Source organism: Macrosteles quadrilineatus, unplaced genomic scaffold (genome assembly GCF_028750875.1).
Source record: "Macrosteles quadrilineatus isolate MER2022 unplaced genomic scaffold, UCM_ALF_1.0 Scaffold_2__2_contigs__length_208266976, whole genome shotgun sequence".
In the NCBI taxonomy this organism is placed as follows: domain Eukaryota; kingdom Metazoa; phylum Arthropoda; class Insecta; order Hemiptera; family Cicadellidae; genus Macrosteles; species Macrosteles quadrilineatus.
Window position 1 is genome coordinate 186,876,217 of NW_026542595.1, and position 25,209 is coordinate 186,901,425.

Here is a 25,209-nt window from a genome sequence, read left to right on the forward strand (position 1 = left end):
GGTTGGTAACAGTTTCTACCTTAGAAATTCAACCATAAGGTTTATTATTTATATTAATATATGAGAGTTTTGATGTTTAAGTTGAAGATGATATACGGTACTTCAAACATGAATAATATGCATATGATTTAACGATAATTGTTTAAAGATACATTACCAGTTTTACAAGGTCTTAGCTCGAAAGAAGCACCGGATAAAGAGCTGCTGTAAGACACCGTTGTTTACACAAAAATCATCCTATAAAACTGAAAGTGTAACATCCTGTTACGAACGTGTCTTTAATCTTAACGTCTTCATCATACATTATAGAATGAATGTCATCCGTTGTACGAGTTTTTGTATGAAATCTATATCTATATTGTACAAGTTCAGCATCGGCTGTATATATGAATTTGATACTTCAATTGATTTCAAATTTTCTTATGCTATGATAGGCCACCAAACTTATAAAGTTAAGAGAATATAAAATGCAAACCTATACGACTTCCGCTTACAATATTTTTACTTTTATATTAAACATTAACAATATACATTCGGTAGAGTTTATGCCACAAAGTTAGTGTAGTCCTTGCTCTCTACGTAGTCGAAAGTGTCGTTGATATGTTTGTTTTCGATTCCATAACGGATCAACTCGCTCACCGCTCCAATCATCTCTGGCGTCACGTCCTTCTCTGTAACAGGTCATTTATATTTTCACAATTGGTCCATAGAGTTCAGCTAGTTTCACAATGAGTTGATGGAATGTTTTAGAAAATGATCTATTTAGGCTATCATTATCATTGTGGGATGGGGACCTCACCTAGGTGCGTATTTTAACCCACATATGAGTGAAGGATGAGTGTAGAATGTTGTTCGATGATCTGTGTAGCTTTGTTTGATCAGGATCATTTATTGAAGGCCAAATGATCAGGGACAGCTGGGTTTCGATGGTTTTGATGGACGAACAGAATGGTTTCGAACCATAAAAAAGCTACTGACTTCAGCATCGAACCGGCAACCTTTTCATTGTTAGGCCAGCACTTCTTGTATCTATAAATATATGTAGATCTTTGGAGGGGTTTCAAATGGTGTTCCTTTTTTTGTAATAAAAGTGTAGGCATAGACTACCAAACAAATAGGGAGTATGTTTAATCATTGGTTTTTGGTAGTATAGCCTACTTGTTTTTAAAACCACATATCACACATTTATATTCATTATTTTAAATATATCAGACAATTTTCAATTGTATGATTTACTAAGAGCTATACTTGAAGCTGATTGAAAAACTAATCATTCACATGTAACGAAAGAATTCTCGTTCCCAATGGGTTTACTTGTATATACATGATCAGGAAGTATTTTACATGTATCTACAGGTGTAAGTGGACAAATTACGATCATAACATGTTACACTTTATAAATAAAGTTTTTCCCAGGCATAAAGATTATCCAGTTAAATAAGTTGAGATATTCTACCTGTATTCTACTCTCTACTGTATTCTATTCTGTATTCTGTTTGTATAATACAAACATCATATGAACTCTATAACGTTTTATAACATAATGTACAAGCCATAAAATGGGATCGAGAGAGCTCTAATGTTTACCAAATGCTGTCATGGATATATCCCGCTATAAGAGAAGAAATTACTGCTCATACAGAATCCAAAGTAATACCTACTTAAATGTTCAAAACAAATTTAAATTCCTCAATTCTTAACACAATCAACCAAATGAGGTATGATTACAGTATACTACCTTTAGTTCTGCCTATATATGCTATGTCCAGCGACTTGAAGTCAAGAGGTGTGTGTTCGGGCTCCTTGGTAGCGTTAGTGTTCCATCCTCTGCCTTCAAACACTGAACCGTTGGCTCCGATCATGAAACTGAACAGATAAATAAATGTCTCCACATCTCCACTGTCTGTTTACATTTTCATTCAATTGTACTTTATGATTGTTGTATGATTGAAAATTAATTTCCCTTGCCCAAAAAGCAACTTTTCTTAATAATACTTTTTTATCAGTGTAACAAATCACAATTAGGCTCGCGATTTTAGTCCAATGAAAAGTTATCTTTCTTTGATTCATAATTTACCAAATGTTTACAGAATAAAAAGTCTGATACAAATTTGTTGTAATAATCATTCGCAAAGTATATATATTTCTTGTTTTTTATTGCTGCAGTTACCTAGAATAAAAAATTATTAAAAAAATATAGACCAACCTGGCTTTGTGACTTCTATAGGTGGTGTAAGTATTTGGCCTTGATTTTTATGTGATATACATATATAAAATTAGTAACTTAAGTTGAGATAAAAGTAGGGTAAAAGAAGGACGTAGTAATGAAGGTTTGGAAGGAATTGGGGGGATAAACGGACTTAGAGGTAGTGTATGTAGAGACAGAAATTAAGGAAGCCGTGAAGGTAGAGATAGAGGTAAAGTAAGAAGTAGCGGTAGGGATGGAGCAAAATGAATAGGTATAGAGGTGATGGTTGAGGCCGATCTTTATATGCACATAGAGGAAATAATATGATGTAGACCTGGATATAGAGGTTTAAATTTAAATTGAGGAGTAGAGGAAATGGACGTAGTGGTAGACGGCAGACGTAATGGTGGCGAAGGATGTAGATAGAGGTTTAATTTCAAATGGAGGAAAAGAGGATGTAGTGGTAAAGGTACAGTGATAGGTTTAAATTAAAATGGAGGAAAACACAGGAGGAAGGCACAGCTCCTGTTACCCCCACATTTTAAACTCACTTCCACTGGATGTCTGGCATACTCTGTTCTTCCATCTGTTTCTTCTGGATGTCCCTGAGCAGTTTCTTACAGTCGTCCTCGGAGGTGCAAGGATCTGTGCTTGTGTAGGTGAGTAACACACTCTCCACTGGGGTAAGCAGAGGCAGTTTACTGGTAGGCACCTCAGCCTGCCAGTCCGCTCGGGGAATGATATCCAAAGGCATCTTTGCTAAAGGCACATATTAAATAGTATAATCCCCTTATTAATCGGAATTTCAAATATTTTCACTGTGTTTTCCTCTATGTTCACCCTAATATGAGTTTTGCTAAACTCGTCAGTCTAGAATAGTTCCTTTGTCATTACAAATATTTCCTCACGTTAGCATCCATGCAATAGGGGTTTGTGAAGATTTTATAGGGGTCAGACAAAAATGGTGTTTAAAAGATACTTTGAGGATACTTGAATTCGGAGATGATCACATTAAGTTTTTGAATTGAGAGATAATGAACCAAATTATTCGGATGATATTGATGTTTAAAAATATATTTTTGGTTGTTGAAAAAATCGTATTTTTGTCTAATTTGGTTTTGAATTTGGAAGTGTTAGCTGTCTATTGATTGCAATTTAAAAAAAAAGTATGAATGAACCGTTTCAGAGCAATATTTTGAAAAAAATGTGTTCAGTTTGTATGACAAAGACTTACTTAGCATATTGCCTTCTCATACAGTGTTCAAAAATATTTATCTAAGTAGAATTCGACCAAAATTTTGTTTTCTAAAGTTTGAATATTGGTTTTGTTCAAAGGAAGCCTTTAGGAATTACACTGTTGATAAATATGCTGACGTAAACAAGGTATACAAACGATCACATGAGAGCAGAAGATATCCAAGATGGTGAGTATGTAGTAGAAAAAATATACGTAAAATTATAAAATTACTATCGTAAAATTATGCGTATGATCAAGGAAGTATTTCAAATCAAATTAAAAATTCTATTGTAAAATGTGGTAACTAATTTTACCACTTCTGGATCTGTGGGACCGTACTAACTAAAGCTATTAAACTGATTGTTACTGAATTTAAAATTCCCATTGATACATGAAGGAACGAAAATACTTCTCATTCATGAAACATTCATGCTTCAAGAATTTATTTTTTTTACACAATAATACTGAATACACAATAAATAATTGAATTGAATTACCTTATACAGTTTTCGTAGTCTTTACTTCCCAAACAGCACCCCGTAGAAGATTTTACTACAAATAGTTCAAATAGTTTCTATTATCAGTAAGATTATAATTGTTAGTTTTGACGTTATCTTTGGATGGTTAGTTATTACAAACACTTTATTATCTCACACCAGACCAATAGTTGTGTAACTTTTGTTTTAAAATAAATATGTCTTGGATTTACTAAAACATTAAGCTTTTCACATTTAACTTTCAAACTCAGAAAAGTAACGTTTCTTAAACACTGTTTTATTTTACTATCAAACCACTGATAGTCTAGCAGTACAGTGATAGATAACTTCTGTTTTGGAGGTCCTCTATATATAATCAAATCCTACAATGCCATGGCTTATTTTGGCAAGATAACCTTAATATATCTGGATTAGTGGACTTCTAAAACTACGTCCACAACGACTGAAACGCAATACATGTTATAATATGCCCCTCCTATTGGATGAAAATTTAAATATTCGTGCACTCATCACGCAGCGCATTGGCCATAGCACGACCGTGTTAACATAAAATGACAAAAAGTGGCCTTTTCCATATAATTGGAAAAGTATAGCCTCTGTGTGTTGGAGAACCCGTTTCTTAGCTAAGGCGTATTACTTAGCCAAAATATTGTTATAACTTACACTCACCTTTACATACAGTATGTACAAAAAGCGCTCATTAAACAATAGTTTCGATTTCGCGAGCAATAATAAATAAAAACATCTAAATTCCAAAATTAATTATTGAAATTATCTTAAATTTGCAAGCGTCTATATTACGTCTAAATATCTTAAATACAAACGGTCTGGTACTATAATACCTACTAAACATTTTCATAACGCCACGGTAGTTTTTTTCGTTTACATGCATTCTAAACAAATACGATTCCAAATTTAATAAAATCAAATTGGTAAGATGGCAGACCCCTAACAAAAAAAAACTCTTAGAGGAAACTAGACTTATAAGTGAGAAATAAATAACGAATGATGGGCCTATACACGGGTTTGTTGTATAAAAACCAAGGCTATTGTGAATCCACGTTTACAAATGTTAAAGGTCATAAACAGTAATTGCTGAAAGTGGCAATACTGACCAAACGGTAATAAGGATAAATTGACGCAATTCATTATTTAAGTTGGGATTCCAAAGGTCTAATTGGCAATTAGAATTGAGGGTGGGAGAATTGCTTCGACCATTCATTGTTGTAACATATGTTAAAACATATCTTCGTATGTTTGTAAAGATGTATCGTATAAAATATTTGCATTCTGATAGCTCTTTAAATTTTATATATATGAAAAAGTAATTTAAAATGTGGTTGTTTTTATTGTTTGCTAGTATTTAATATTTCCGAATATCTTTATGACAATTCAGGTAGAGTAGGGCACTTTTAGTTGAATTTAACACTTTATTGACATTTACCATTAACACAGGGTAGATTAGGCAATGTTTTTACGCGTTCGAACATGTAAGTTTCGATAATTGAACTTTTCTATTTCGATCCACTCGGCATAGCTCTTTAAAATTAACTGAGATCAAATTTTTATTGGTCAAACAGTTGTACCCTCTTTGATTTGTATCCTGTAAACTATTTAAATCTGAGAAGAACGATGAAAGTAGACATTTGATTAGCCCCTTCAACTCTCAAACGCTATATGTGTATCACATTCGTTGTTAGGATAGTATGTAACACTTCGAAGAGACCAAATTGTTTAAACTAATTGCATTTTTAATTTAGTGTTAATTGTTTACTGAATGTGTAACAAATACCTTCCTAATATATCTTTAATATTGACGTGCGTCGTAAATATGCACAAACTACTTTATAATACTCAAAATTACATTTTTATATCCTAGTGTTGTAAGTTTCAATACTGTAAGCATTCTTCATAATGGGTTAAAACATTTTTTTCAATTAGTTTTTCCCTCAAGAACATATTTGATTATTCTTCCTCTTTTACGTAAAAACCAATACCAAACAAGGAAAAATTTGAATTATTTTTTTTTTACGGCTGAACCAAAATGCAATCGCGAATGTGAATTTGAGCTTTATTAAACTTTAAATTACTTGGCTATAAAACCTAAATACTTTAAATGCAAAATGCTAGAGACTCAACCTTTAATATAATAGTTAAAATCTTTTATACCCAGGCTTTGGCCAAGCAACATTTCTAAGCTCTTAGAATACAAAATACTGTGAACTTCTAAGTCAGTCTCTTGCAGCTTCGTTCTTTATCACTTTCTGACAACTATGTTGAGGTTTAAAACTTTCTGGGAAGATTCTGTATATTTTCTTTTTTTCTTGAGAATCGCTTTAAACTGTTTAATGAGTAGAAAAAACGCCTGTCGTGTAAACTATTTTACTTCCTAAATATTTTTTTTAAGTACGGTATTTATCAAAGTAAAAATAGGCTTGTTTTTATTTTATTTTTTATTATTACTTATATTTTATTGCTGTTTGTAGAATAAATTCAGATTCTCAATAGGCTATATTTTAAATTTTATTTTTGATTCATTTGCTAACTGATCCTTTTTACTATGTAGGGCTATTTGTTTATTTTTTACTAGAAATCAGTTTATTTAATGAATTATAGTTTGTGATTTATGGACTCTTTTTAAAGTGTTTTAAAATATTGTAAAATCAGTATGTCAACCACAAAACAGACGGTCTTTGACCATTGTTCTTTGTGCTTATGTAAAAACACTGTATTGATATTTTATTTCAATAAACACTTTTTCTTCTTCTTCTTCTTCTTCTTCTTCTTCTTCTTCTTCTTCTTCTTCTTTTTCTTCTTCTTCTTCTTCTATTTTTTGAAGGCAAGTACATGTTTAAGCAAAATGTCCTAAATTTTGCATGTTTAACAATTTAAAACTATGCTTAAAATACCAACAGTTTGACTAATCAAGCAAGTTTTATATCATTGTTAAATTTCAAATATACATTAATTTAATTGTCTTTTTTTTTTGTATGTTAATCTTGGATTTAAAACAAGGAAGTATAGATACGATACAATAACATAGAGGAAAAAACGTCATGGCAAATGAAACTTATTTACTAGTGTTTACCGCCATTCATTGGCCATTACTTTGCACAAAAGTGAATATTTAAATCCTATTCCTATATTACTTCATATATTTGATTACAAATTCACAAAAAACTGTGTGGCAGTTTTATTAAGCAATTTAATTTTATAATAATATTATGAATCAAGTTTAAGACGATGAATTGAACAATATTGGTAAGTAAATATAGTACTTTGGGTAATTTTATTTCAACTAGAGCAATACACTCGAAACAATATAAACAATAGTTTTGCAATTTATTGATAGGAATTGCATATCTTAGTATTTATGAAAAATTCTATGTTATAGAGTAGAATAAATCATGCGCAATCTGAAATGCCATTTTTCTAGCTTTAAAATCAGTGGCCATTGCGTGCTAACGAAAAATTAATTTTAAACATGATACATTATTAAGAAGTTTTAATTTTTTTTATCGTAAATTTTTTTTCATCAGACTGCAGCAAATTTAAAGCATGCATTGTGGGTCTAAAGTGGCATTTTTACTCTGTAGTGAGTAAAAATCGGTTTTAGCCCCTAGGGAGTAAAAATCAGCTCATGTCAAATCAGTTGTAAGATTTCTATTGTAAACAATCGCACGTAATGAAAGTATGTATTGATTCTTGAGTTGATTGTAGTTATAAAAGAAACATTTATAACACAGGTAAATATATTATTTTACCGCAATGTTAACAAGTAAATCCTAATATTAATGCGTTTAAAATCAATCACTGAAAGATATACGCGTGTAGTATTATTTTTTAGAAAAGAATTCCTTATTGGAATCATTTGTCAGAGTTTTTCGCAATAAAATGCGTTAAATACAATGTACAGTACAATGACAATGGCACGATGAGACTGAGGCTGTACGGTGTGTTAGTCAAAGGAAAGAAACGGATTAGAGAACGATTTCCCGCCTGTGAGACCGCTTCCCGCCAAATTTATCGTGCGTTTATTGTCCCTTTAGCCGTAAAATGGCTTTTCTAATGCCTCAAAACGGACAACCTTTCGCTTTTCACAATAATTTGGGACATTTACAAAAAGTCGTCTTTAGTAAATTAAAACAACCGATAAATTATCTAAAGCTCTACAAATATTTTACAGTTAACCGTTATTATTTCCTGTCTACAAGTAAGACATAGCTAAGTATAGTTTTATTACGAGTTTCTGTAATATAGTAAAAAAAGCTCATGCAAAATTCTATATAGAGTTATGGAAGGATCTAAAATAGATGTTTATAATTTTATTATTTTGAGAAAATATCTATTTTAGATGACTGATGTTATCTAAAAGGGAAAAACGTTCAGCTGACTTTCCCTTACCCTGAATTTACCTTACCTTGCTGTCAATTTCTCCATTTGCACACATATATGCTACTAAAAAATCTAGTTTAATGATTTTTTCGTTAACAGTTAGTACGAACCAACACTGAAGCATTGTATATGGTTAACTCTAGTGATAATAGTTAAATGCGAAAATTATACTGCTTAAAGTATGGCTCCAAATAAAGTTTTCTTCTCTCAGTGCTAAAGTCAAATACAGTTTCCAAGATTTTGGAATGCAGAACAAGTTGTAAAGCCTCTAAAAACTTGGTTCTTTCTAACACTCTGGCGACGACAGTTTTATTGGTGTTGGTTTTCTTATCCTCCGTCTTTATCATAGGGAATATCATTCTTTCATATATTCGAAAAATGTTTAAACTTTAAAGGTTTTATGCAGTTTTGTCTTGTAAATTTGTTATTAGTTTCTTGGTTAATAGTTAGTAACTTTTGATGATAATAGTTGATGGTTACTTAATAGTGACTGTTAAATGGTTATATTTGCTTAGTATTCATGTTCATTACATTAAATTTATGGTTCCCTTTTAACTAATGAAAGTACTATTTTTCCCAAAAATAATTACAACTCAAATTTTAAAAAAATGAGCTGAGTACAATTGTTTGGATTCACATTCAAATAGCTTTCGTTAAATCCCTCTAAGATGTATTTTGTATTTAAATGCTGCTAGTTTAGCTTAAGCTTGAAATTGTTTGCTGAAATTCAGCGTAAATTTAGTGAAGAAAATTTATGCACTTGTCCTATACTACCACTTGAGTTGGGGACGCCACCTAGGTAGGTACGTATTTTATACAAAATATGAGTAAAGGATGAGTGTAGAATAAAGTGAGATGTTCTTATATTTTTTGTTACTGACTAAGTCCAACTGTTTTATTAGCCAGTGCGAGTATACAAAGATGTTATCTACCATTTCACTAATGAGAGGCCATTGTGTCATTCATGTTAAACGTATCTGAGATTTTTGACTCATGTTTTTAAGCAGATACATATTCAAAACCATAATAAATGCTAATTTTAAATACTGTATATATTTTTTTAATAACTTACTTTTTTAATTTTACCCTCCATTTCTTGACCCGGGAGATAAATACAACAACGCATTTCAAAATCCTATACTATAACCCACACATTGCCTGATTAATCAGGTAAACACAATTATTGGTTAGTTACAATTTATCAGTTAAAATTTTAATACTGGGAAATTTAAGTTAACTTTAATTTACTAAACAGCTATTTCAGCATTTAATGTACATAATGACATACATAATTTTTTTATGTTTCTTAATTTTGTTACCTCAAATAAATATACTTAAAGCGATAAAATAGTAAAGAACATGTGGATGTAGGACAGACTGCTAGTCAAAGCATATTCTATAGGAAAAGATGAAACTTAAATCTCCTGATTAAGAATCCCGGTGACTTAAATAATAACATCGCTTTTAGCAAGATTGTGATTGGCCAAATCACGTTAAAAGCTTGCTTCTGAAATTGAAAGTAACGTTTTGAGAGAGGCTGGAGATGTGATGGAAGAAACTGAATGGGTTTATTTTATAACCAGGAAATCAGCAACTGTTAGTAAATCATTATAGTAAAATATATTTTTATTAATTTATTTCCTTACTTGTTAAATTGTCAATAGATTAAATTAAACAACAAATGTCATACTGCAAATAAGAACTGAAGAATCACAGTTCCACAAATATTTTTTGTTAATTCTTGTAATTTATTAAATTTAATTCTGTTCTAAATTTATTAATAAAGTTGGGCAAGAAAAACCAGAAATGTATTTCTTATATATTTTATATATATTAAAAAATATTATACTAGATGCATTCTCTTGCTTACAACTGAGAAAACCCAAATGTTTTAAATATGTGCCATAATATACTTTTAACCCTTTTAAATTTTGTGTGTGATTTTACAGTGAAGGTAAACTCTTAACGTAGTTTAAAACATGTGTCGTAAAATTGTCGAAGTTATTTGGTTTAAATATCGTAATTACTGTTTATTTGAATTGGTGCTATGGATGTAAATAATTATGGTTCCGACATGGGTGTAAAATCTATCTAATGTAGATTCATAACAGTGAATCTACATTGCTGACATATCTGACCAGCTCTATAGTCATTAAAAAGCTCTTTTAAACTAAATAAAAACTCCATAAATATTTGCAAGGGTCGATTTATACTTTCAAATAACTAGGCAATGTCAGCTTTGCCCATGGTCAACGAATTGACCATAGCTTCCTATATGCCCTAAGATCTGAGATTCTATAAATACAAAACAAATGCTAACAACACATTTTTCCGTCGGAGGTGTTATAGCTTCATAGATAATAGTTTAACAATTCTATTAACATAGTCAATGTCCAAACTTCGTCGGTACACTGGTCTCGAGTCTGGGTTTTCAAATCATCCTAAAAGCTTAGGACACTAAACAAGCGATAACTGGGGTTCGAAAATAAAAATACAATAAAACGATCCAGACTCCATAAACGAGTTGGGGAGACGCCCCAAATGGAGTTTTAAACCAACCGGAGGTGCGCTTCAAGTTGAAAACTATTTTGTAAACATCATTCCTCCAAACGTGTCTAGCTTTCTATTATCCCATTAATGTTTCGGGACCGTGTATTGTGTGTGTAGCAGTTTGCTAACGCAATTACTTTAACCTCAAAAATTAGAAATAAGTTAGGGAAATCAAATTAGATAATCTTATATACGTTGCTTATTTACCTAATTTGTAAAATTATTTACTTATGTACGTTGTTTTTTCCACTATAAATTGAGTAGAATTATTTTTATTTGATATTCCCGTTATTGTCCACCTTATATAAATTTTTTCACAGTTAGAAAATGCACATCTATATTTTTAATAAACTCTGTCAGGTTTCTGATAAGGTTATAATGCTTACTATCTATTATGCTTACTAAAAAAACACTTGAATTTTAATATCAGGTTCAAATGGGATTTTGTTTGTTTAAAAATGTCACTTTTTACAAAAAGGTAGTTGTGATCTTGAAATACTTCTTATTCAATGTTTACTATTTTAAGGAATTCTTTAAAATTAAATACTAATAATTGTATCCTTGAAACAGGTCATTATGAAATTCAAAAGCAAGACACAATCATTGTCCGGAAAAGGAAAAGCTTTGTAGGGCGCAAGCTTTGTTGTGTCTTTGGACTTGGAAAATGATTTCCGGTCAGCGGAAACATTTGCGCAAATCTATTTCGTGTTCTGTTGTATTTGTGGTTGGAAAAGTATTTCACCAATTAGACAGATGAAAAAATAATAAATGTTTAAAAAGTATTGAACACTTGGTGGTGTTTTTAGACTATTGCAACCCGTACTAATTGATCTGGGATACATAAAACTATGAAAACATTTGCTTTCGCTCATTACTTATTTCTTTAATTACTTCTATGAAGTTGGTCACACCTCTAGGAAAAAGATAAACTTATGCTTTGTTTCCTTCACTTAAGTTCAATTACCAAGCCATATAATGCTATAATTGAATTATATCTCGAAGGTAACCGATTTGTCGAACCATAAATATTTTCAAAACAAACAGCCGAAGCTAATCAGCAATCATAGTATATTAATTGAAGGTAATTATGTAACATCCATCGATCCATCAATAGTAATAATAAAGATCTGCAGTGTATTCGTTTTAATTATAAGACTACTGTAGTTATTTTTAACTCCACGAATGAAGCCAACAGGTAACCAAACTGTACCTTCGTAATTGCCAATTAGGAAGGGCTAAGCTCCATAATAAATTACCTCAATTTGTTGATATTGTGGTATATTTGGACTAACATTCTAGCTGCAGGCACGTTCATGCGTGTTAGGTTATTACTGATTGTTTATCCGTACGGTTTCGGCCCGTAAGTAAATACGATAAGCAATATTGTATTTAACTGTAGAACCTATGATATCATTGAACCAAGGATAATATGTGGTTTTTGGTAGTTTGCAAGACTGTTTTCGTCCTCAAGTATTTTATTTTCATTACCAAATTTACCTAGCATACAAGTACATACCGGTAATGAATTTACAGGATTAAAGTAAAATATGTACAGTACAGTATTATTTATGTAATGACATAAAGCTAATGAGGATAAAAACGCAGTGCTAATTTATATACATTTCTTCAGAATTGTTATAAAACTGATTTTGAAATTACGTTTTTCTTCTGTCGTGGGAAAAGGTTACACACTACTGTAGAGTTAAAACAGTTATAACCAAAACAGTTACCTTTGAAATAGACTTTTCAATTTTTTTCTAGAAATTGCCGTTTTTTTTTTGTTTTTTTTTAACTAACTTACATAATTGACAACATAACCATTATAGGTGGAGTGCATATTCTGAAAACTTACAAACTAACCCATTATATTCGTTTCTTTGTTGTAATTAACCTTTATGGAAATTCAGACGTTTAGTTTACATTGTGTGAAATTTAAATGCAGATAGTTTTTGAAACTCTAAAAGCACGAAGGTTTTACCTTCCGACTGTTATGAAAAATTACATAAGCGAGCTAGAAAATTTGCGTTTTCATAGCAATTGAGAACAAAACAAAGTATTTTAGATATTATCATAGATAAAAGGACACCTTTTATCTATGATACTATTCTGTAGAGCTCCAGATTTAAGAGTCTAAACTTATCACCCGGCAGTAATGGATTACACGTAGCAAAATAATATCCTCCTTAAACAAGATTGACTTTAATATTTTTGTTCACAAACAAAACAAGAATATGACTACAATAGACATTGTTTCTGTAGCTTTTTCAGTACAATAAAGTTTTAATACAACTTAGCACGCGTCACATTAAGTTTCATTACACGCTAAAGTCCCTTAGAGTGACAGCCAATATCCCTCACTCCCCTCCTTAACTCTCTCTCTCTCTCTCTCTCTCTCTCTCTCTCACATAATTGCCAATTAGGATGTTCAAGTCCAAGGTGAATAATGAATCGGACTATTTATCCTCGTTACCGTTGTCTCCAAGTAACACTTCTTACCGGGGATCACAGTTAACACCGTCTAACATGGTTCTTGTGGAGGAAACTGCAAATCAAGAGTATCTAGACCGATGTATATTAAAAATAAAATATTCATGCCTAAGGTAAATAATATACATCTAATTAATTTGGATAGTTAAATTTCAGGAGAATATTTAGTAATTTGTAGTGACAGTTGTACCATTCCCAGAAGCTTTGACCTTAGGCAAATAGAATTAAATATTAAACTCTTAACTGTCGAAAAATGCTAATCAAACATCTTAAATAGTTTTCTATGTTTGATTGAATATCTGATTCATGATAGATAGCTATATGCTTTAAAGTCCGGTAAGAGAAATTTTCATCTATAATAGTCAGATTAATAAATTATATTAATTTTTGTTGATTCGCATGAAATTTAATATTTATTCATATATGTTATACTGAAACATTCAATTCCATTAGTTTGCCACTCAATGATTGGTTAAATATTGTTTCATTGTTGATGAAGCCGCGAAGCTAATTGCGTCTGCAATTATATGGATCACCTAATACCAGGTATTTAAACGTTTACAATATATTTTTGCTGAAAGATTTACGTTAATATCTACTAGTCATATTTTCGTAGTGTGAGTTAAATTTGTATACGTGAAATTATAGTTTCAATGAGATTCGATTATAAATTGAGATAATAAATTAAGGATCATTATTTTATATTTTCATAACACTTCTAAAATTAAGTTCCTGGTATGAGTACATAAACAAAGGAATAAACTGAAAGCAACAAAGATTTAGACACTTATTCATAAAGTGAAGAAGTTGGAGACAGTAAAGTTTATACTTTTGTTTTTATATTTTCACTGTTGTTGATATAATCCAAAGTGAGACCATCCTTTGGTTCATTTATTTTGTTTTCAGAATGTCTCACCCCGAAAAAGTGTTATAATCGAAGAAAACATGTTTATTTTTAAATCAAACTATAAATCATCGAATACAGTAGCTAATATGAAACTAATCCACATAAAGTTAACGTCTTTCTAACCTTTGGAAACAAACCTTAAATTGGGATTGTATGTACCTATAATATAAATACTAAATGAAATAGTTAAATACAATATTTTACATCTCTTTTGAACAAAATTATTCTTGTAAAAATAGCATCAATAATAAAACAAAGACTTAATAAATCAAATGTTTAAGTCATAATATGCGACCTTCCTGTTCTTAATAAACTGTATGAAGGATTATGTTTTGCAATTAATTTTAAAGAAAATATAGCAATAATTTTAATATAGAAAAATCACACACCATAAGATCAGGAGATCTAGGGGGCCATTTGAGAAGGGTCAAGTCATTATCGTCAAACTGATTATTGAACAGCTGAATATAAAACTTGGAAACATGCTTTTTAAGCACATGTTTCAAATATTAATGTGGGGAAAGAATTGGGTGAGGTACATGCCAATAAAACCTAATGATTCTTTTATAAACGCCCTGTATAATGTAAAGAACTTATTTATATTTACAACTTTATGCTAAAAATGAAAACATTAAAATTTTTCCTTTAAAACCACATCTATTCATTCAAGATAATTACTACTAGGAAAGGCAAAATCTACAGTTGATCACCTAATAACACACAAGAAACCTTATTACAATATCCCAGCTAAATGAATCTCTTTAAGAATTGCCATTTTAAATTAAACAGAGTTTTTCCTCAATTCAATTCCTTTTTCCAATTATTTAACTCCCTCAAATGTGAAATTTCTCATTTTCACAATTCAATCGGTCGTTGGACAAAGAGCCGTAACTAAATCGTCCATCTTTCAACATGATCAATTCTTTCCACCCCAGTTTAAGAAAACACTTTAAGGGAAGAAAATATTTTCACTTCGTCTGCATTTAAATTGCTATGCTTAACTTTCATTTAGATATTTTCATCGAGAGTAGAGAATCCTGTATATTTGCCAGTGACATATGAAGCACAGGCTTTAAAAATACTGCCTGGAAACGCCAACGAAACGTACATCCTTGTTACGCGTATTTATTTATTTATAGAATCTCAAGGCAGATCATTTTTATCTATTTAATAGTACAGTATTGTTTAGTAAAATAAAACAATCTAGTACCAAAATTATGAAGATTATCTTGTAATTTATCATAGCAGTTAATTGTAGTGATCTGCTTTGCAAATGATCGAATAATTTTTCAACACGTTGTAGAATTTTATTTTTTATCAGTTTGTTAAAGATTCGTCCAGGGAGCGACGATAATATGATTTTTTGAACATTCCATAGTACCTTTTTACTGCACCAGTCTATAGTAGCAATTTAATCGCTTTAAAATCTTACCATATCCACTACAAAATTTAATAAATTTTAGTTTTAATAATTTGATTTATTTCCTCACTATTTTTTTACAAATTTCAAATACTATGGAGAATGTTCATTTAGGGCTTACTAGTTGCAACTATATTATCAAGTATATTACTTCGCAAAGTTATATGTAGCAAGTACATTACTTTTTTTTGGTACTTTCCTGTTAAAGGGAACATTCATTATTATCGATGATTTTTTTTGCGATATATCGATATTTTTGTTTACCGATCCATTACATATTGACAACTGATCTTGTTTAGGCTAAAACAGTCTATTATATGGATTAAGAAATGAAAGTGTTCTAAGCTAACCTAACATAACCAACCAAACCTGCTGGAAATTTAAAAATTCCTTTTTATAAAAGAAAAGGCAATTTAAGCATGGAATGTTACACAGCAAGTTTGGTTAGTTATGTTAGGTTATTTTTTTTAGTTTCATTTATTTTATTGTTTGTTGATACTGAACAATATTTATCGCAGTTGTCAGCTGATATGTTTCAATTTGTCAATATCGATATATCGAGAAAAAAATCATCGATAATAAGGAATGTTCCCTTTAACAGGAAAGTACAATTTTTTTCTTTAACTACCGGTAACATAGTGATTTTTTATTAATTATTTAATTTGTATGGTGATAACAAATTTAATTTTATGGTGTGCATCGTACACATTTTATAAGTCTAACAAACGTACAAGATGCATAATAGATGTATGAAGTTTATCTGATTTCCATTTACTGCTTCGCACCAAATACTGTATATGGCTTAAACAATTAGTTAACTTGCTAAACTGTTTTAAGCTTGATCATTCATTAAATAAGCATGATGCTATTTCGTATAACTCTATTTTTCCAAGAAATAATATTGAATTCAAACCAACAAATAGATTTTGTTTGCATGACTTACTCTTTGATATAAATAAGAAGTTTTGTTAACAATAAACTTTAGACAAGCAACACTTTTGCAAAAGAATATTTTCGAGTTTAACTGATAATCAGATTTACTATAAAAACGTGGAAACCCCGTTACTGTGTACTGCACTTAGTATGGAAGAAACAATGCAACGGTCATTTCAACTTTATTGTTTACTTTAGTCTTTAAAGACTGTCGACTCAAGTAGAAGGCTACAAAGCCGTTTCCTCACTCCTAGAGCTTGTTTATTGAGTCTGGCCCGTTTACTGTATTTTTACTTCTCGTCGACATTTTATTGTTAAAGCTTTTAAAATGATTTGCTGCACAGGTTTCCTCTGCCTCTACAACACAATAGTTATGTGTTTTCTTTTGTAATGAAGTATTCAATTATTTTCAATGATGTTTAACGGAAACAATACCAAATATTCCATAACTTCCTAATTTATTAATTGAATTTCCTTGAGTTCTTTCTTCAATAAAGGTTTTGTGCTGGGGACAATGGACATTGTCTCAATTTGTTGAAAGGACAGATAAAATTATAATGTTCAAAAGTTCGTGAATGGCTTGAACTTTCAGATGTAGATCTATTGTCTCAAAGGTCAAACTGTGATTACTTAAAACTTATCAATATAACATTTTCTTGAAGTTCGTTGAATACTTTTCATCTACATTTGTGAGTTTTCTGTTGTGGAATTATGTATTACTATGAGATGAGTCTGCTTATGCAAAAGTTATGCAAGATTTATGTTAGAGAAATATATTTTCAAAGCAAAGAGTTCTTCTACTCTTGCATCTACTTAGATATGCTATGAAAACACTTAATTTGGGTTCAAAATTAAATTTTTTTGTAGCATATAATAGTGTCTCATAGCAGGATTTTGGACATATGTGTATTTCTTAATATATTGATAGATATTAATTAGTGATGTATTTTTTATTTTAAGAAATAAAGTGGAATAGAGCGATTGACTCTCGTTCACAGTTTTAAAATAGTCCAAATGTGTTGAGCTATATAAAGTTGAGAATTTATGGTAAAATAATTACGAGTTTGTTACGAAACATGAATTTTTATTGTTCTCGAGAACTTTAAAAACGTGATCCTGACCAAAGAAACAGTAGATATAGAAAGTCCCTTAAAATATTTAGGTTAAGCCACACTATTAGGCCCCGGGTACGATACGAGCGGCGAGCGGCATGAGCGGCGCCGCTCTGACATCGGGTCTCATTTAGTTGCGTGTAAATTTGTTGAGGGTGGCCACGATAAGTCTGAGCGGCGAGCGGCGGTAAGCGGCACCGCTCAGCGCCGCTCATGGTTCCAAGTCAAAACCGATTTTCGCGAAAACGCCGCTCGCCGCTCAGGTGAGTCATGCTTCAGTTCGGCCTAAAATGACAGGGAAACAGCAGCAAACATGCGATACGGGTCGATACGTGAAGTGCAGTCCAGGGAATGTTTGTGGAATGACCAGCACGGAAGTTTTAAAACACTTCAGTCACCAAAAAAGTATGAGAAAAAGTTATGGTTAAGATTTTTTTCCAAAACTAAGTTTTTCTTTAAAGGCAAACAATTGTCAAATAGCAACAATAGTTGCAATACGTCTTGCAGGTAAGCATAGTTTACCATTTTCGACTAAACTGACTCATAGAACTGGGGAAATTTGATGAGCGTTATAAATGTGCCGCTTGTATCGTAGCCACCACTGCCGCTCACGTGCCGCTCAGGTTGCCGCTCGCCGCTTGCCGCTCACCGCTCGCCGCTCGTATCGTACCCGAGGCCTTATTGGAGAAGGAAGATAGTGTTTTTAATTTATATTGTGTATTTTGTAAGTCTCCTTTAGCTTCACAGAGGGTCATAACATCTAAAAGCCGAGTTTGGGAAGTAATGCAGAAGGTTTGATTGATATTGTGCTTGGACCCCTACAAATGGATATCTGTTGTCTCTGTTAGTGCAAATCGCAAACACATCCATCATCGCTCTCCGTCTTACTTGTCGATATCTTCCCCTCAATCCCCCCCCCCCCTCATCACAATGACCTGGAGGAGTTGTGTATGTCTTTAATTGAATCTATAGTTTTCATCTATGTTGAATCACTGCATATAAATTATTTGGTAGCTATAAAAAACATGTTCGAACTTACTATGTCACACTATGTGTGAAGTTGTCACAATTACTATTTAGCCGTGTTATTTCTAGTTGATGTAATGAAATTTGTTGGTTTTGATAATTAATTTTTGTAAAATAATTTCCGCTATTGAACCAAAAAGCTGTTGAGACTTATTCTTATAGGTTTTCATAACTGCATAAACATGAAAACTTAACACAATGGAAGACTGAAAGGGCTGTTAAATATGCTTATCAAAAATTAATAAAATGTGTATTTTGTTTCTTATTTTACGTTTACTATTTTTCAGATTGAATTACTGACATTCATTATTTAAATAGTACTGAATGAGGGTTTATTTTTGTACACATAATATGACTAAAAAAACAATAATAATAATTCCGTGTTACAAAACAGTAAATTAATGAGCTATATTATGCAAACAATTATGACGACTGGTTTTGCAAATGATGAAGTCTTGCTTTACGATCATTCCTTAACGTAATGGAAACGCACGTAAGTAATTGCGTACAAATTAATAAAAATTTCAATAGTAAAATCTTAATTCGATCACATAATCGTCTAATTTCTATTAGGAACAGTTTTCCAATTAATAGAAAGTGCTCCCTGCTTGCATGGGCACCCTTCTTATTGTTATTGATAGGGAACTGCTGCTTTATGTAAGCTATAAACATGTGAAAACTTACTGTATCGGTACTGAACACGCTTTATATTCAATAATTAATCTTTATTATTAAAACAGCATTTTGTCACCGTCAATATGAGCTACGTTTGATTAAGACTACAATTAATTAGCCAATCCTGAATATTCATTGGCCCTATTACCATTTCAACAGGAGCAACCGCATAGCTAGAACATTACATTATCATATGCGGTAGATAACATTGATGTACGCGTATGTTGATGCGTGTAGTAGCTCTCAACAATGAGTTACAGGATAACAGGTTGCAACTGTGATATTTCATGTAAAATCACTGTTTCGTTACTTTTCTGATTACATGATACAAATAAGAATTATTTTGTTCTTATGTTTGTATTTAACTGGCTGGAAAATATTATATGTTTAATATGTTTTAAATTATATCCACTGAAATTTTTACATGATTGCAATATCCATTAGGTTTTTATTGATTAATCATAAATGTAATAGGAAATCAGGTAATTATTATATGATCAAATTCGTCAATCTGATATGATGAAAATAATGGAATCACATTATTTTCTATTATTCTATTATTTGGGTTCAGTTTAAGAGCAAATTTATTTTTAAAAAATTTTAAGGGTAATGTTTCAAACTTTTATAACTTTGTAAAAACCAATAATTAGTGTAGTTGTCTTTTGATGACAAAATGTATTATTTACGTTTTTAGTAGGATTCATGAAAATAAACGAAATTTCCAAACACTATAGACTCATGGTAACTGCCAAACGCTACACGGGCTCAAATTTTCGAAATAAAAGATATTATTTCCATGATACTCATTACACGGCGCTGTTATAAAGCAGTGAGTTAGAATGAAAGACTCGTATTTTAAAACGATATCTGACACAAAAACAAAATTGTATTGTAAATATCCTAGGTTATTCTTTAGTATTAACGGTAGCCGATCTTCTTTGGTTCTATTTCCACCAAAAATAATATATATTTTTTATTTCCCACCCACTTTAAAGATCAACAACACAAAGTAAAAAGGCAAAATATATTATCTTTCACCAAAACTCGACTTACCGGTATCAATAATGTAGATTTAATTTAAACCAAAACACTTTTTGTTGTTTTAAAAGCAACAAGCTATTGATTGTTGTGTTGACTTGTCCATGATCCATTCAAAAATAAGTATTATTTTTGTGGAAGATAGACAAGTTACTTGATCATCTTGATATTACGATTCTAGCTTGTATTTAATATCACTTTTAGAATAGCTAAAACTACCCAAGACATTTTGATAATACTTTATATACAATTTATCAAACATAATTTACAGTTTGATTACACCCTGAAGCATGTAAAAGATAGGAATAACTGTGACATATGTTGCTGCCCTTCACAACAACTCTACATTACATAGAACTGCTCCATGGGCAATGCTTCCTTGGGCCCTTCACCCTCAGAGTCTGAAGGGTCGCTCTTCTTTCTTCTGATACAATCCTCCAGTGTTGTGCCGACTATTCCCGTTATCAGGCCCTTTATGTGATGATGGTACCGAATATATTCCCGTTTCATTCCATAACCTATCAGGTCATTTCCAGAAATCATCATGTCGTCCGATGGACCGTCCTCTGAAAATATTAAAGATACAAGAAGTACATAACATAATTTTCCCTAGAGTTACCTGACAAAGCGGGCTTTCTTGTAATGATTATGGCACGAAAAGTACATAATTGCTCCATTTACTTACATTTGCCGCACCGAATGTTTTGCCTCACTCCCGTATTCCAACCAAACACACAAAACCGTGTGCTTTTAATATGCACGTAATACGAGCACACTTGAAAATATGTTGGCACCACTTAAAGATACTGAGACTATGAGCTGGTGCAGTGTTTCTCATTTCGTTCAACACTTAAATTTAATCTAACCTAAAATCGTGTTGTATAGTGTTTGAAAGACTAGTTATTACTTGGATTTATAGTAACTGTATGAGAAAAATATGTGTAACACGAGCGCAAAGTGTCTTTGCTGCACTTGAGAAACTTTCCACACCTCTAGTTACACAAATAACTATTTAAATGTGACTTTTCGGGTGGAGTTAACTAATACATAGCCTACAACAAAAGGCTGACTTCAACTCTAGAAGGACTATTACATACATAGATAATTGTCATTGTTGATTTTGGTCTCAAAGAATTTATAATCTATAATTATAGAGGATGTGCAATTTCAAGCAAGTAGCGAGTGAAACATTGACTCCTTATCATGTATTTAAAACTAAGCCTAAAACTAAATCCACAATTTTCATTTGAATCCAACCAACGTGTATACTCTTACCCGCTATCTCGCCAACGTATCCAATGTAAATGGAGTTCAGGTTGGCAGTAATGTCACCAGGATTGTGTGACGGCTTCCTAAACCAACCTCGTCCCTCGTAGATGGTTCCGTTTTCGTCTATCATGAAACTGTCATGTTGTTATTGGTATATTATGAAGCTACTTTTATGTTTTGTAGCCATTCTTAATTTTAATTTCTTTTATATACGTTCAAGAAATTTACTTAGCATGCTAGGTTAAACGGTTACTATGCTGGGGATGTACATAGTTTAGATGAACACGTTAAGTATTACAAATATAAAGGCAGATCACAGTATAATATTGTGCAATTATTTTACCCTACTGGCTGTGATATTTTATGACGCCAATAAAAAATTTAATAAACAAATTCGGTTAATCAGATAATTCAATGCTTATAAGTATATAGTGATAGACAGGTGCAATAGAGACAATCAAAATGTCATTGAGCTAGGAAAACAATAACAATATAACGATGGATTTGACTCACTTGTACTGTATATCAGGCATGTATCTCTGGTACATGTGGAACTGTTGAAGTTCCCTCAATGCTTTGTAAGACGCTTTTTTGTCTTCCAATGGGAACTTGAAGTCCTGTGTTGCCATGAAGACTACCAGAGATACAGGCAGGCTGATAGGGTCTTCGTGGAAAGGCGCTTTGGCACCCCACGTCTTCCTGGAAACTATGTTGATAGGTTTGTCCTCCAACTCTGTGATAAATACAACTTGTAGTGATAATCACAGTGTATCATATACGTACAATCAAAACAGTTGATTTGACTGTCTAACCTAGTGATCCAAGGAAATGTTCGTTATTCTAACATTGAAGATACCTTGCTTGAAAAAACTTAAATGTCAATTTCATTGCTTTGTAGCTTGATGACACCTCTCAAGAATTCATTCAATTATTAACTATCTGTTACCCGCGGGCTTCTCCCCGTTTGACTTCATAAGTATTAATAAAACTATTGATTACCGCTCCGGTTTGGTTGGCTTTTCGAAATGCTTGTCATGGTTACTTTAAAGATCATGTCCTTTAGGCCTGTGGTTATATTGGCCCTACTTGTGGAAAAAATCTGATCAATTGGTCAAGTAGTTTCCACATTATTGACATACTGCAAACATGCTTATCTACAATATTAGTTCCTTCCATCAAAGTCTTTGGCTTCATTAGTAAAATAAACTAGGAAATAAATTAGAGTCTCACTCATTTACATTTTGAATGCAATGACGATTATTTAGGTCATTAGGCGCACTAAGATAAGTAACTGATCAGTAGCACCGTGAACTAACTTTCCACTGAAAATTTCAGAAAGACGGCTTGAAATAATCAAACTGATGTAAAAACAACGAAAATAAAATAAATATGATTTTATTTGATTTAAATCAATTTTATTTGACCCTAACTAGTTGTGGAACAGTCTCTATAGGAATTTGTTAAGTTTCTATCAAAATTATGCATTATTATGGTAATATATCCGCTAATATTAATTATTGGCGTAGTTAACATGAGTAAATAACTACTTACAAAATATTAAAGACAAATTTGCTGCTTACTTGCGTTATTTGCACCCATCTTCTTCTAGCTTAACTTTGTCAAGGCATCTTAAAACAATTGACAGTTGGCCACATATGTCAAAACATAACCCAAACAATCTTCAAGTAGAATTGCTCATTTACAAATCCGCTAAGTACAATCTAAATATTAAAATTAGAATTGTAAAACAACAGAACACCACTAAAACTGTTCCACTAACATACACCAGCAACAGCTATGCAGTGCTTCGCGTCTAATGTGTTCTATATCTTTCATAGCTAGCGTTCAGTAACTACAATTGATAACGAATCTATTACATTTGCCAAGTCTTATCATGGCGGGAGCTAGTTTCTCTTGATGTAGATAGGTTTTACTGATTGTGATTAATTCTGATGAATTATTTCACCGTATCCGTGATGTAGGCCTACAGTATACATAACAAAAAGACAAAATATTAATTTTGCATTTGAATGGGAAAAGTTACATTTTTGACGCATTAGTTACTAAATATAGCCCCAGTACCCAAGTATCTTTAATCCCTTCAAGAGGAAGACAGTTTCTTAAAGGTTAGGGAACGAAATTTCCTACACTCCTTGTACAATTAGGATAAATGTACAAGGACTATGGGAATAAATGTACAAGGAGTATGGAGATTCAAGACTTTTCTGAACTTTCTTTTTTTTAGACAAGAATTGTATCGTGTCAATTGGGTCTGACGATTATTGGAGTGTCCCATTATCATTCCTATATTTTTTGTTCATTTAAAATCTTGTAAGTTTAAAAAAGTTAGTTAAAAAATTTTTAAGTTTTAAAAGCTTTATCGATCAAAATTCTCACTTATGTATTGTGCCTTTGATGTAAAAAAATCCTATTCAATAAAGAACATGTTTTTACAATGTAAATAGGGTTTGACATTTATGTAAGTAACTATCATCGAAAAAAATTTGTAAAACTATACAAAAGGATGTTTACTATACTGTCTACGAAAATACTTGAGCTATCTAGGACCCTTAAAAACTGTTATTTCAAGGTATATTAAGCATCTTTTTGTATAGTTTTGACAAAAAACGTCAAACCCTATTTACATTGTAAAAAATATTTACTTATTAAATAAGATATTTTAACATCAAAGGCACAACACAATAAGTGAAAATTTTGATCGATAAAGCTTTTAGACGTAAGTCTAAGCGAGATTTGATTAATGGATGAGAAATTTACACTGTTTTGAAAGTGAGTGGGTCATATATTTTTCTTTTAATATTTTTTTATTCAGAGTTGAACAAAGTTGTAATGAAGGACTCCTGTTTATGTTTGAATAGTTTACTGTAGATTATACCAAATATATGTTATTTATTGATCTATTTGATCAAGTTTCGTATTTTGACATAAATATATTCTAACCCTTCTGATAATGATCCAAGGAAGGCAGGAATCACAGCTGACAGGGTGTACCTGGTAATTGTAGCTGTACAATGTACATATGATGGGTGATCACGCAAGTGCATTATCTTGCATTATTAAGTCAATGATCCATTATGCTGATATCTACACCTCTCCGATAGCTAAACCGTGTACACGTACAGTGTCAAACTATCACTATATCAGCTTTGAGTTTAATTTGTTTGATTAATTTTGCTTCAAAAACATTTTTCTAAAAATTTGTTTCACAACATTGATTAATGAACCCCTAAGTAGAATAGTCTTATATTAAACGTATGTGTTGGGCGATATTTACTATGATCAATAAAAAAGTACGCAAAGATTAAAAGTAACCCAATCTATTTATTACAATTTTAATTTAAGTATCCATAACAGTATTTTAGCACCAATTTTTTTCTTTATTACTACAGGAAGTTATCATGACTAAAAATCATGTTTAGGTACTAAATCAAACATGCTATAAATATAGTGCTTA

The 25,209-nt window shown here is 31.5% G+C and overlaps 2 protein-coding genes across 2 annotated transcripts; both read right to left on the reverse strand.

Annotated features, from left to right (window-relative positions):
- Positions 1 to 484: 484 nt before the first annotated feature.
- LOC128988187 (peptidoglycan-recognition protein 2-like) lies at positions 485 to 2,943 on the reverse strand. The gene is made up of 3 exons (XM_054409435.1): positions 2,740 to 2,943; positions 1,739 to 1,866; positions 485 to 671 (listed from the first exon to the last, which is right to left on the reverse strand). The coding sequence occupies exons 1-3, from the start codon at positions 2,940 to 2,942 to the stop codon at positions 544 to 546; spliced, it is 459 nt and encodes a 152-aa protein (XP_054265410.1). The 5' UTR covers position 2,943; the 3' UTR covers positions 485 to 543.
- Positions 2,944 to 20,807: 17,864 nt separating this feature from the next.
- Positions 20,808 to 23,546, reverse strand: LOC128985219 (peptidoglycan recognition protein-like). The gene is made up of 4 exons (XM_054404606.1): positions 23,315 to 23,546; positions 22,248 to 22,467; positions 21,741 to 21,868; positions 20,808 to 21,031 (listed from the first exon to the last, which is right to left on the reverse strand). Exons 1-4 carry the CDS (start codon positions 23,331 to 23,333, stop codon positions 20,808 to 20,810), a joined length of 591 nt encoding a protein of 196 aa, XP_054260581.1. The 5' UTR covers positions 23,334 to 23,546.
- Positions 23,547 to 25,209: the final 1,663 nt, after the last annotated feature.

What these genes read in the sequence shown, in the direction of transcription:
- LOC128988187 (XM_054409435.1), bottom strand. Translation starts at nt 2,942, where the DNA reads ATGCCTTTGGATATCATTCCCCGAGCGGACTGGCAGGCTGAGGTGCCT. An exon ending in ATGCCAGACATCCAGTGGAA is followed by an intron (nt 1,867 to 2,739) that starts GTGAGTTTAAAA and finishes TTATCTGTTCAG; the next exon opens with TTTCATGATCGGAGCCAACG. An exon ending in ATATATAGGCAGAACTAAAG is followed by an intron (nt 672 to 1,738) that starts GTAGTATACTGT and finishes GACCTGTTACAG; the next exon opens with AGAAGGACGTGACGCCAGAG.
- LOC128985219 (XM_054404606.1), bottom strand. An exon ending in ATGCCTGATATACAGTACAA is followed by an intron (nt 21,869 to 22,247) that starts GTGAGTCAAATC and finishes ACAACATGACAG; the next exon opens with TTTCATGATAGACGAAAACG. An exon ending in ATACGTTGGCGAGATAGCGG is followed by an intron (nt 21,032 to 21,740) that starts GTAAGAGTATAC and finishes TAATATTTTCAG; the next exon opens with AGGACGGTCCATCGGACGAC.